The following is a 13482-nucleotide window of genomic DNA, read 5'->3' as shown; positions in this document are numbered from 1 at the left end:
TCTCTCTCCCTCCCTCTCTCCTCCCTCCCTCGTCCCTTCTCCAGCCCCCCACTCCACCGCCCCCCCCTTTCTCACGCGCGCGCGCACACACAAGCACGCGCACGAGACTGAATTTTTCGTGATGCAACCAGCCGCTTCCTCTGATGACTTTGAACTTGTCCGGATCCGCGAGGCCGAGCCCCACTTACTGCAGCCCAGCGAGCCCAGCTGCAGCCGGGCGCGGGGTGGCTCCGAGCTCTGTTTCCCGAAGCCGCAACGATGCTGATTTATGCTCAGGCCGCTTGCGAGAACCCTAGTGATTTGGCTGGGTTAATTTTTGTCAATTGTTCCTCCTCACACTGAGATAGTTTGTAGCACGAAGCGGGTTTTATTTATCACCCTGCACACTTGAAATACGGTCCGACATAAAAATAACTGACTCCGGGACTCTGGCGCAATATTGGAGCCGTCCGGGAATAATTTGGCTAAGTGACTTAGACGTTTCACCTTCTAAACAGAAATGCAATTCTCAGTCAAACTGTAAATCAGGTTGTCTTCGGTAACGGAAAAAAAAAAAAGAGTATCAATTCCAGAAGGGAACGGAAACAAAATGAAACAAAACGCAGATATTGACCAAAGCAAAATGAAACTCAAAATTCCACCCTATATTAATTTTAGGCGAGCAAACTTCGAGAATGTGAATTCCTGAATGTTTTACCAGCTGGATTTGCCCACGGATTGTTGGGTACCCTTGGAAATTATACAGATTTCTTTTTCACTGCTATAGCTGTTTTGTTATTAAACAGTAAGTGCTTTGGGGGGTTCCCTTGAAAAACTCTCTAATTATGAATATTAATGAACGGCGCAGATAGTTCAGGAAATCGAGAGATGGCCAAAATCTTGTTTAAAACAAAAGAAATGGCTATCAAATAGTCCTTAGAGCACCTTAGGGAATCTTTCTCCTCGCCTATTTTAAATTATTTCTTAAGCTCTCTGCCGCCTCCCACCACCGGAGTTGTTCAAAGTCTAACCAAGACACGTGCCTTCAGTAAGTCTAAGAATGGGGTGGGGGGGGGGGAAGAAAAAACAGAGGATTAAAACTTCTGCCTGAGGAAGTGTTCTATCTGCACTTCACACCTCATCCCAAGTAAATTTCACTCTAGCACAGCAGTGCTGAGATCAGGTCAGGTCCCCATACTATTTGCTTGGACTACTTAAATCTGAAGATGACTTTTTTGGAATTGAACCCACCATGACCTTCAATACCTGTAGGCACCTGTCCAGTTCTTAGGGCATTTAAACAAGTATATATTTGTTTAACCCCTGCCTCCACCTGTTTAAAAGCCAAAGCCATTCATATAATTTGCTTCTAACATTTCTCCAAATAAACTGTAACAAGAGAGCTGTGGCTCTTAAAATCCACAAATTAAAATTAAATTTAAAGATACCACAGGGGACTTCAAGTGGAAATTAGAGGGATTACTGTTAAATAACTCTGGAGGGTTAAGTGGAAGATATCTTAGTAATCATTAGTATTTGATATCCATTCATAATACCGAAGATATAATGCAAATTTTGATCTTCTGATCGCAATCAAAACATGTGGTTTCAAGGGCATTAAATAGAACAAGGTTAAATCTAATATTTTGATGGGGAAATGATTCTTGCATAGTTGGAATTTTTCTCTCAAGAACAATTTGCATTGGTGCCATTTTGACACTTGTGCAAAAAGTTTGTAATCTATCAGTTTTTATGCCATAGTCCCAACCTGGCTCTGCTCAGGCATCTCTGCTGCTTCACAAGCAGGGACTCAATAAAAGCTGCCTGCTCTGCTCATGGGCAACTCCTGTGCTTGAGTAATCCTTTGCCAAAATGGATGGTGTGATGTCCCTTTTAGTCTAGCCAGCAAGGAAACTGAAAGAAAAATGTTTTCGTCTCCACATATCTGGTTTTATTTGTTGTTTCTTTCTAATATATCAAGATGAGTTCTTTCTCTTAGAATTCCAAACCACAAATATCTCCAAAAATGTATATTTCAAAAATTAAACCTACAGATGTAATACATACTGCAAACCCTATAAAATGCGTTTACAATGCTGACTTAAAGAAAGAAATTTATAACTTTCATATGTACCTTCCTTGTGCAATAGGCAACCGCCATATGTTTCCGACTTTCATAATTCAGTTTTTCCTGGACATCTGTAGCAGGTAGTGAGTGCTTCTTAAAGTACATTTTAAGTAATTTGAGAAAGAACCCCCACCAAAGACTAAAGGTTAACATTTAAAAAAATACAAGTCTTTCTAGAAATGCTAGTTATACTAAATTTATATTACTATTATGAATGACCTGAGATAGCTTTTTCACCCCTCCCCCTTCCTTTAGAGACTGAATTTGGAAATGCATTAATTTGGAAATGCAGTGCTGTATACGCTGAGGAAATTTATAAGAAACAGTTCCAAAACATTTCAATATTTTGGTAGAAAGGTTTTTATTATTGGTATCTATTTAGCATTTTACATTTTACATTTGATCCTTCCTGAAAATCAAATTTGAAAATATATTCCAGTAAAATTATTTTATTTAAGACAAAGTTTTATATGTTTATTCTAATCTCTTTGATCTATCTTAATTGTTCATGGTATACTTTTTTAAAAGTGGGAGATTTTAGATAATTAAAATAGAAAGATTAAATTAACAGTCATGTAGAAATTTGTTGCCAATATTTTATTTGTTGTTATTGTTTGAATCAGGGTGATTTTCAATTATCTTTTCTAGTAACTCACCCCTCTTTATGCAGTACCAGTGCTAGCTTTAAATTAATTTAGTAAAAGTTTTTTCTGTTGAAACTGAAGTACCTTATCTATAGTACACAAATATGAACAAATTCCAAACACATTCTTCATTGTTTATATTTTCAGTAGATTATATAAATGTGTATCAAGTTTTCATTGTTTAAGAAACTATCAGTATCTACAATTTTCATATGTGAAATAGGAGAGCAGGGCCCAATTTACAGCCAATTAGGGTATAATCATTATTAAGGGTTAAATACAAAATATTCTTAGTGATTCTTAAACAACACCTATACAGGAACCTTAATTCCTCCTTCCCTCCCTCCCTCCCTCCCTCCCTCCCTCCCTCTCTCACTTCCTCCCTCCCTCCCTCCCTCCCTCCCTCCCTTCCTTCCTTCCTTCCTTCCTTCCTTCCTTCCTTCCTTCCTTCCTTCCTTCCTTCCTTCCTTCCTTCCTTCCTTCCGTCCTTCCTTCCTTCCTTCCCTCCTTCCTTCCTTCTTTCCATTCCATTTTTTCTTTTTTTGTTTGTTTTAATCTCCACCACTGCTCAGGAATTACTCTTGGCAATGCTTAGGAAACCATATGGGCTGCTTGTGATCAAACCCAGGTTGGCCCCATTGTTCCATTTTCAATACTTTTTAAAAAGCAGAATCAACATAATCTTTATGCACAAAAACATCATTAAATATTTAATTCAAATAATATGACACTGCATATTTTTGTTATCAGTATAACTTAACACAGAACAGACATAAATATCCACTATTTGGAGAATGTTATTTATTTTCCCTATTCATTATCTTAGCCTGATTTGTCTAAGTCCATCAGTGGCAATACTGATACCAGCACTGTTAAACTACCATCTTTGATAGTAAATTCATTGCCTACCTGAAGCCGTCTTTTATTTGGATCAGGTATTAGGGATGGACCCTATTGGACATTTCTGTTACTAATCTGTAGGTGTAGGGTTGTGGATGGGTGTGAAATAAAGAATGTGAAGGCTGTGTTGTATCACCCGAAGGATGTGAAACAATTGCAATATTCTCTGTGGGCAAAGCAGATACCCTGAAAAAGTGGTTCTGCTCCCTTGAGTTTTCTGTTGGACAGTCTCAGGTTCATTGTTTCCTTTAATACCTTATGATTGGCTTGTCAGAGGTTCCTTTCTTTCTACTCTCCAAACTGGATAATCTGGAGAACCAGGAAGGAAGGGGAAGGGGAAAAAAACAGCATACAGCCAGAATGCACTCTGTGGATTCAAAGTCTCACACCTCTAAGCAGATCTGGGCCTTCCTTTAAAAAAAAATGTAATTTTCTAGAAATGTAATTTTCAGGTCTGAGAACAGGACCGGGGGTTTGTAGAGACTCCAACAACTCTTCGTTGGGCTGTACTAATTTTAAAATATTATTTTTTTATTTCTAAAAATTTCTCCCAGTAGGATTTGGTCTCAGCTGATTGGAATAGGAAACATTTGAAGAGAATATTATTCACAGTTGCCAACATGTGGGGGAGGTGCTGTCTGTGTGTACAAATCCACAACAGAAGCAGGCAGCAAGGAAGTGTGGTTCTGGATGGCTTTCTGCACTGGTCTGGGTTTGCAGCTGCCTGCAAAGATCAGCAAGAAAGAAGCCCAGGCGCTTTGAATAGTGCCTTTTCCCCACCCCATTTAGACCCTGACCACCAGTATTTACTCCCATAGCCTCAGCAAAATTTTCTAGATTATAATTTATTATTATTAACTGAGATCTGAGGGAGAGGTGTAAAAAGCATGTGTAATGAGAAGGAAGAGAGCAGGAAAGGGTAGGAGAAGAAAGGAGTGGAGAGGGAGGCACAGACTTCTTGTGGCTCTGCTTATTTCTGGCACTTCTAACAGGTGTTTGAAGGGCCTGCTGCCCTCCCCAGATCAGCACTGCAGCTCATACACTAGCAGGCTGGGGGCTTGCTCACCACATTTTTGTGCTTCAATTTCTCTCCCCCTTAAATAATTTGTTTTTAGCTAATAATAAACATTCCTTTTTTTCCCTTTTTAATTTGCAAAGGAAGTTCAGATCCTACCTGTTTGAAAATTTGGACCTACCCAATGCTTTTGTTGTTCCAGGGCAAAAACAGAAAAGAAGAGAAAAGAAAAAAAGAAAAAAAAGGAAAGAAGACGAAAAGAAAAGAAAAACCCAAACTTCTCATAGATGCCAGGACTCACCTCTTGGTGTCAACTTTTGAATCTTGGGAAACAAATGGGTTCAGAAACTTGCAGTGATTGTCAAGTGAAAAGTAAAAAGTCTCTGAGGAATACAATTCTTATTCTAATTCACGGGATTTTTTTCCTTTGTACTCACAGGAGGTTTAGATTTAGAATTGAAAGACAAACTGATACCCAACCTCAAAAAAAAAAGCAAAGAAATACCCAGTCAAATATCTTATGCCAGATAAGTCTCTCTACACAAATTCGTGTGTACACTGAAACAAAACAAAACAAAACAAAAAAACCCTCAAAAAACCCAAAAAACTATTCATTTAAGCTCTAACAGCGAAAGGTGAGAGTGGTGAGCAGGCGTTTTTGAAAACCAGCCTCTGGGGACTGTCTAATTTAAAGCTTCACGAGAAAAAAGTAAAGATAAACTACATGCAAGTTTCAAAAGCTCATCCAATAGTTTTGCTCTCTGACTGGACCTGCATTTTACTAGGAACCGTTTTTCCAGGCCAGATGGTTTAGCATCATCGTTTTATTCCGAGTTCAATGTATTGGACAAAGACATTTTGTCCTCTAAAGAGAGGAGAGACTAGACTCCAAAATCCCCCAGCTCCTAGTCCGAACAACCCACTTCCTCCCCACCGGCAAATACACACTTTTGCAGGCCCGCAGGTGCGCGCTAGGCGCACCTACCTAGAGATGCATCCGCAGACACGTGCGCATGCGGCAAGGCTCCGGGGCCTGATTTTTTTCTCCCGCTTCTTTGTGCCCAGTCCAGTTAGATTGTGCATCCCTCACCCCCCTCCCAAGGCGCAAAGTACGGGATTGATTCTGGCACGCGGGTTTGAGGATCCAGAAAAACATCTCAATAAGGGCCACGTCTTGGCTATCACTCCAAAGTGGAAGTTCTTCTTCCACTCCTCCGCTGGGCAGATCCTGGCGCCTTCCCTCCTTTTGCAGTGCTCTAGGGCGTTGATACTTCAGTTGTTGCAAGCGCGATCCGGATGCGGAATCCGAGGTGAAGGCAATCCAAAGCATTTCCAATCCAAGGCATTCGCAGCACTCTGGCCTTAGAGCTAAAATTCCCACCCCCGGTAGGGACCTGAACAGAAGGGATTAGCGCTTTTGTCTTCAGCCCAGTCCTGAGCTTCCTGTGCCGACGCGGATGATTTCTAGGGACCACGTACTATTTGGCCTTCTGGTATCAGTGAGACCCGGATTTTCAGCCCATCTTCAGTGTGAACAGGAGCCAGCAGGTAGCACCTGGCTCCTGGGGACTGTGGCTTTTGCAGTACCGGATGAAGGCGAGAGATACGTGGGTGGGATAAAGGGAGCCTTGAGACTTGGTAGTCTTTTCTAAATCAGTATAGGCTCGGGACTTTAAAAAAAAAAAAAAAACCACAACTTCAAAGCAGGCATCTGTCTGGAAACCGTTCTGGTCCTCTGGAGGCCCCAGTTTCTTGGGACAAGCAGCTCCTCCTTTCTCACGAAGTCCTGCGGAGGACTTCGGCCTTCTTACTCCTGGATCTCAGCGTCCCCAAGTTTCTGCGACTGCCTCAAAGGCGCCGGAACTCCTCTAGGTCAACGGGAGTTTGGGCCTGCAGCCGGGTCCTTGCACGTTGCTACCTCGGGATTCCTAAACCCTAACGGTGCAGAGCTCTGAACTCCAGCCACATCCTAATCTTGCTCCCCTTACTTCGTCCTTCCTCATTCTGGTCCAGGTCCTTGGGGTGGGTGGCCGTCTTGTAATTCCAGGCCTGCTTCTGCCCGCCGCCAGGCTTCCGAAGCCGGGTTTGCGCTGATTTTGCTGGCAGTATTTCCCGCCTGGTCTTTGAGCGGCTTTGAGCGACCCTCCCGGCTGTGGACAGCTCCAGACTTTTGCCAGTGCCTTTCTTTCACAAATGCAAAGCAACCCTTTTGGATGGTATAAGTTTTTCAAGAATTTGAAAGAGGCCCCCTGCTCCAGGCGTTTACCAGTTCGGCTTTGATCCTGAACTGACCGGTCGACCTTGCAGGGAATACTCGGGTGCTCTGGGGCACCATCTGATTAGGTTCTGGCTGGCCTGGTGGCCTAGGGGGTCCCGCGCGTGGCCACTTCTAATGCTCAAAGATCGCGGTGGTGAAGCTGCTCTTCGGACGAACTGTTCTACTGAAATCGAGAGACAAGTCAGTGCATAGGATTGTCAGCAGTTGTGTAGGCTGACTTGAACAGGGTAGAGAAAAACAACATTTTGCTGTACTTTATATCAAAAATTAAAGAACAAAATATGAATTATGAGTTTCATTGCGTAGGAGGGTTTTTCCCCTCTGTTTACACCATGCCCATTTGGGGATTAAAACTGACAAGAAGTAGAGTTGAAAGTATAACACATTTTGTATTACTAAAATTATTTTAATTTGAGATTAAATAATTATTTTTAAAAGTTTCTTAAAAATAGTTACGTCTTTAAAAGCGCAAGAAAAAAGTGGCAGTTATTATAAGAATAACAGACTTTTTTTTAACTGCAGGGGGAATTTTATGGCATCTTTAAACTTATTTTACTTTGCGAAGTTTTAAGAGGTTTTAAAGCTAAGCCCTGAACATTAAAGACATGCCAAATTAAGATCTCACGACCTACGTTTTAAATTAATTCTCCTGCTTTGAAAGAAGAGAAAAGCTCTGGAAGGAGCGCGCTGTTTCTGACTGTGAGGGACTAAGCGAAAATGTAAAAACATGTTCTTCTAAATAGAACATAAATATATTGTGTATTTCTCGTTCTCCCAAGAAAAATACGAGTTCAACAACGAATGAGCCCAGTGGTAAGCCGGCACAAGAGTGTATTGGGTGCTTCTAAATACAAGAATATCATTTAAATGAGAAGAGTTGGTCTATGTTGTGAGTATTCCCAATTCCCAAAACATTGAGTCCCAATAAGAGACAATGATAAGGGAGTAGGGGAGAATTTAGAGTTTCTTGAAAGAATCTTGATTCTTTTCTAACTGGCCATCGTCTTGGTTTAAAGCCAGTAGTCTGGGTCTTTCCAAGTCCTGATGAGGAAAGCTGGGGACTCCTGAGATTGCAATGGGGTCTGGGAGGCAGCTAGACTGACCGAGTCAGAGTCCGGGGCTGGCACTTCCAAGCCAGACGGCGGCGCCTTCCACTCTTTTTTTTTTTTCTTTTTCTACTCCCCCTCCCGCCCCAACCTTGTAAGGAAGTGGGCGCGGGCTGCGCGGGGTCGCCGCTTCCTCATTGGCTGATCATCCCCTTGATTGACAAGGCCTCAGACTCCGCCCAGGCCGCTTTATTGACACTAATGAGCAAGTTCTTCCCACCGCTCTCCTGCCTGGAAGTGCTGACAGATCAAGGCAACAAATTTCAATTACAATCCCTAATTTGTGTCCGCAGAGTGTTTTTTACCCATGTTAGTCCTCTCTGGCGCATCAGTCGAGGCAGATCTTGGAGCGGCAGGAGGAGGTGGAGTGGGTGGGAGCGAAGGCGCGCAGAAGTGAGAGGAGCGGGCGCCGGAGACCGAGAGAAGGAAACTTGGCGGGCGCGTCGCTAAGTTCCTCGGATCGCAAACGCGAGCCAGAACGAGGGAAAGCCCCGAGTTGCTTTGGCCCGCGGAGGGGAAGGGGGAGCAGAGCTTGGCCTGGAGAAGGCCCGCGTCCCGGTTCCGATTCGGTGGCGGGGGTGGGGACGGAGAGCGTGTGTGCGCGCGTGCCGGCCGGGGTGTCTATGAGCCTGGGGCGCGCGGGCGCAGGGCGGCGGGGATGGCGGAGAAGCGGAGGGGCTCCCCGTGCAGCATGCTGAGCCTCAGGGCGCACGCCTTCTCCGTGGAGGCGCTCATCGGCGCCGAGAAGCAGCAACAGCTTCAGAAGAAGCGGCGAAAGCTGGTGGCAGAAGAGGTGGGAGCGGCCCTGGAGGACGGAGGCGGCTGCGGCCGGAGCGGCGGCGGCGAGGGCGAGCGAAGCTCTATGAAGGGAGACGAAGCCGCCGCGCACCCGCCACCGCCGGGGGCCGCATCTGGGCCGGCCCGCAGCGGCGCCAACTTGGAACCGAGTTGCGGTTCGGGCGAAACCTCGGGTGAGTTGGCCCCTGCGTTGCCTGGTTCTTTCCCGCGCCACGTCCCCTCGCGGGCCCGCACGGCCTCCGAGCTCCGGAACCTTCAGAAGCGGTCGGCGCGCCCACGCGCGCCGCAGCTCACCCCCCCGCCACCGGTGTCCCAGGCCGCTCAGCCCACCAGCCCCCACCAGCGCGGCGATCTTGGGTGTCAGTGCGCCCAGCTCGCCACTGCCCCGGAGCCTGTCACCGCGCACCGCGGGCCTTTAAGACTCAGTTGCTACCCCGGCCCTGCGCTCTGCGGCGGCCCCATCCCGGAGCCGCGCCCTAAGGCGCAGTTGGCCGCGCGGATCTGGGCGAAGGCGTGTGCCGCAGCTGCCTCCCTGCGGGTTTCAGCCAATGGGTGCACTTTTTTTTTCTTTCCAAACTTTTCAAAGCCCGTGAGTTTTCGTGTTAAACCCCGGAAATCGGAACGAACGCCCTAAACCCGGGAGGCAGAGCAGGAAGAGGGCCGCGTAGTTGCAACCGTGGTTTTCCCGGGGCTCGCCCAGCTGTCCCCGGCGTCAAGCCCGCTGCAACGCCCTTGGCCACCGAGAGGCTTGTCTGTCGCGTCCGTCTCGTCCTTTGGTTGTTTGGTTGAAGACCCAAGGCAACTGGAAGTTTGGCGGGAGCAGAAATTGAAGTGCTTTCCAGAAGATAACACTAGCTGGCCCCCAAAGTCAGGCACCTCGGATTCAGATCTCGAAAAGAGGCCGGAGCGCTCTGGGTCCCGGAGTTGGGGGTCTGGGTATGACCCCAGGGGCTCATGGGGCGCACGCGGGTCGGCCCGGGGTATATGCACTAGGGACCGGTCGCTGATTCCGTGGGTACATTTGTCCCAGACCTAAGAAGCGGAGTAAAACTTATCTGGGGGCCTTAGCGGAGGCCCGGGATTGTGGGGTGGGCGCACTCGTTCTCATTTATCGAGCTCGGCACTGAGTGGCCCAGTCTGCCCTCGTCGGGCAGAACGAGGATTTATCTGTGTCATTGGTTAGCTAGAAGACCCGCACCCTTTCTCCAGGTAACTCCATCTTTCTCTAGCAGTACCCTGGGGACCGCGGAGTCCTACCAACTCCTCTCTGCGAGCGCTCTCTGGTTACCTCTCTTTGCTGTTTGCTGCCCAGCAGGCTGCGAGGACGGTTTCCCGCAGGGTGCATCCCCACTGGCGAGCCCTGGGGGCTCCCCAAAGGGGTCTCCGGCCCCTGCCCTGGCTCGGCCAGGGAGCCCGCTGCCCTCGCCGCCGGCCCCGCGGGTGGATCTGCAAGGAGCGGAGCTCTGGAAGCGATTTCACGAGATTGGCACCGAGATGATCATCACCAAGGCGGGCAGGTAACGCGCGAGGGCACCCCCACTTAGACCTTCTCCCGTGCTGGCCAGCTGCTGGTCTCGCTTTCCCTGAATGGGTTAGGAAGAGGTTCTGCAGTGAATGTTTGTCCACGTTCGGTGATAGGCCTTCTATAGTGGCTAACATTGAGGTTGGCTTTGCCTCCCTAGTCCCCAGTGCAGTCCTTGCGGGCCAGGGCCTGACTGTCCATCTCTGCTTGGATGCTGGAGGGACAATGGCTATCGTCTCCGATCGGATCCGTAGCCTTCGCTTATTTTTCGCTCAGGGTACTTTATAGATTCGTGATCCTATTGATGGCTGCCCGGGCATTAAAGTCATGAAGTCACTTATTGTGGCTCGATTTAGTTACTACTTCTGGATCGCTGGGAGAGTTGATCCCCTCCCACTACTATTGTCCCCTTTGAAAAGTAGTTCAGCAAACTGCATTGCTTCTTCTGATTGGAACTTTCAGGTTGGTTCTTTGTCTAAAGATTTTATGGAAGATGAGAACGCGATGTGTTATACTATTTTGATATTAGAATAGGTATAGAAATTTTTAGAATCGCTTATTAGAGTGTTAATCCCTGCAAAATCAATTACTGATTAAAAAAACGTTTGTGGATCAACTGTTACATAGCTGAAAACTATTTCTAAAGAAAATTTAGCACATTTTACCTAGATTTGCTGAAGAATCTAAAATCGTATAAGATGTTAAATTAAATTTGGAAAGTGTGAAATTTGCACATCTATGTTAGTAGAATACATGGATTTGCTATCCATATCATATTAATTTGGGACAGGCATCGAAGTATTTGTAATTTAAAATGTTCATTTTATGTAATGCAGTGAAATCTAAAATAATATTTCCCTTAAAAGAAATTCTAAAAAGCACACAAGACTCTTTTAGGGAGTACACATGGCAAAAACCTGGATAGCATAAAAAGTATCCAAACTTATTAGAAATAACAAAAACATATTTTATTAAACCCATATGGTACCTTCTACATTTTCACAGAGCTTTTATTAATGATCCAAATTCAGTCTTCAAAAACACAAAGCAATAGTTGTCTTATAAAGGATGTAGTTAAAGACCTTTACTCTTTATCTTACAGGTGCACTGAAATAACACTAAAACAGGCAACATATTAAACTGTTTTCATGCCTGGTTAGAAATAATGGACTTTCTTTCTTTGGAAACAGCTTTTTATGATATAACTGTTGTAGAAAACAGTTTTTGTTGAATAACAATATTGAAACTTATTTATAAGGTCAAGTTAGCAAAAAAATAAAATTAACTGGGAGAGTTCTTCATATAAATCTTCAGAGAAGTGCTTTTAAAAAAAGGAAGAATGGCTATAGTTGTGTTTCAAAAGTATTAATTTGCTGTTGTATTCTCTGCTACTGCTCCCTTTTAAAATGATGGGTGCATTTGCTTGAGCTTCTCCTTTGATAAGCATATCTAAGAAGCCAGGAGAAATGTAATTTTTCATTTTTTAAAAAGTAGCAAAATTTTAAGTACTCATGGCTAAACAAGAACGTATTTTCAGGGTACAATGGAGCAAGACTGAATTGGTAAATATACGTTGTGTTTAGTTTCTGCTTTTAATAAAGAAGTTTTACTATACCTTTCAAATTTAGAGCAACTTTTGCACTTCACCTTTACCACACTGCAGACAGGAAGTCCTGTCTCAATAAAGAACATATTGTTTGGTTATGGCATGGCACATTGGCTCCTTGTGGTTTTTTTTATAGCCCTTTTAAAATTTCACATTATATTTTATCACTTTCAGAAATTCAAATTTTATATTTCTCCCATTCGGAACATTTTATCATTTGTATTCTTATAGATACATTTATTGATTTTTGTTTTAAAAATAAGGGGTCTTTTTTGGTGTCATTACTCTATTAATGCACAACTCTTTTTTGTTTTTTTAACTTTACTGACATTTCAGTAAACAATGAATGCATCCACAGGGTAGGACGAATTACATTAAAAGAAAAAAAAATATTATGGGCTGTGCTTTGATTCTTTGACTAAAGTAAGTGCTGTGAACTTATTCATATGAAAAATTGAGAATCCAGAGGGGTTTTATTTGCGTATTTGTCCTTTATGCATAAGCAGAGACAAACAAAATTTTTCCCTCCTTTTTTCCCTCTCCCCTTTCCCCCACCCTTCCTTTTTCCTCCCTTCCTTTATACTTAGGCGCATGTTTCCAGCAATGAGAGTCAAGATGTCAGGATTAGATCCTCATCAGCAGTATTATATTGCTATGGATATTGTGCCAGTGGACAATAAAAGATACAGGTAGAGTGAACAGATGGGTACAGAAAAAGAAAATGCTAAGACTTAAAGGATAGTATCTGTTTGATCTGTAAAGATTATGGTGTTTGTTTCCAGAAGCCTACAGCACTCCCAGTTGCATAACCCAACCCTTCTTATCCTTCTAGTTCTCCAAGTGGTGTGCCCTCTCTTACAGTTAATGTGGGATTTCATTTATTTTTGCTTTTAAGAGTCATAAAGGTCTCTAAGTATTAAGGACTTTAAATTTGGGCCAGCTTAGTATTGCTTTATGTAGTGTGCTTTTTATATTAATTTGCATTTTGATTATAGAGTTTTCAGAGGAAATGCTAAATTTGTAGGTAAATTTCATAGGAAACAAAGTGTTTCACGTTCTTTTGTGATATTTTGATCTTTAAATAAATGTCCTTTATCTTGTTACATTAAAACTAAAAGTCAACTGCTTATAAGCTATTCCCTTTAATTGGAGAAATTAATTTTTTATGATTAGATAAAATTAAAATCTCATAATTCAAATGATATGTAGATACCGTTAAACAGGTAGTGAATTTGTTCCCTTACTGTGCTTTGATTGGTAGTTAATAGTAATTTAAAAAATAAGCACAGACAGTGTTTGGGTTTTGAATGTAATATATTTGTCTAGATGCCCAGTAAATTTAGAAAAAAATATATTCTTCAGCTTCAAAGCAATATTTACTTATTTTCTTCTACAGGGAAGAAAATCTGCAATTTTTATTGATGATGTTCTTTAGTTTCCTGAAGAGTTTTAAAAAAAAAATGCCAAGAGATGAAGCTTTAAATTTTGATATTTAAGTTTCCTTAT

At 43.6% G+C, this 13482-nt stretch overlaps 1 protein-coding gene across 1 annotated transcript in view; it reads left to right on the top strand.

The window, feature by feature from the left end:
• Positions 1 to 8688: 8688 nt before the first annotated feature.
• The window catches only part of TBX18 (T-box transcription factor 18), a 28182-nt gene continuing 23388 nt past the window's right edge, over positions 8689 to 13482 (top strand). The window contains exons 1-3 of the mRNA XM_004605636.2: positions 8689 to 9009; positions 10164 to 10365; positions 12564 to 12665. Of these exons, the coding sequence (XP_004605693.2) occupies positions 8709 to 9009; positions 10164 to 10365; positions 12564 to 12665 (605 nt within the window). The 5' untranslated portion in view covers positions 8689 to 8708. The remainder of the gene's footprint in view (positions 9010 to 10163; positions 10366 to 12563; positions 12666 to 13482) is intronic.

This window comes from Sorex araneus, chromosome 4 (genome assembly GCF_027595985.1).
Source record: "Sorex araneus isolate mSorAra2 chromosome 4, mSorAra2.pri, whole genome shotgun sequence".
Lineage (NCBI taxonomy): Eukaryota > Metazoa > Chordata > Mammalia > Eulipotyphla > Soricidae > Sorex > Sorex araneus.
This window is presented reverse-complemented; position numbering and strand designations above follow the sequence as displayed.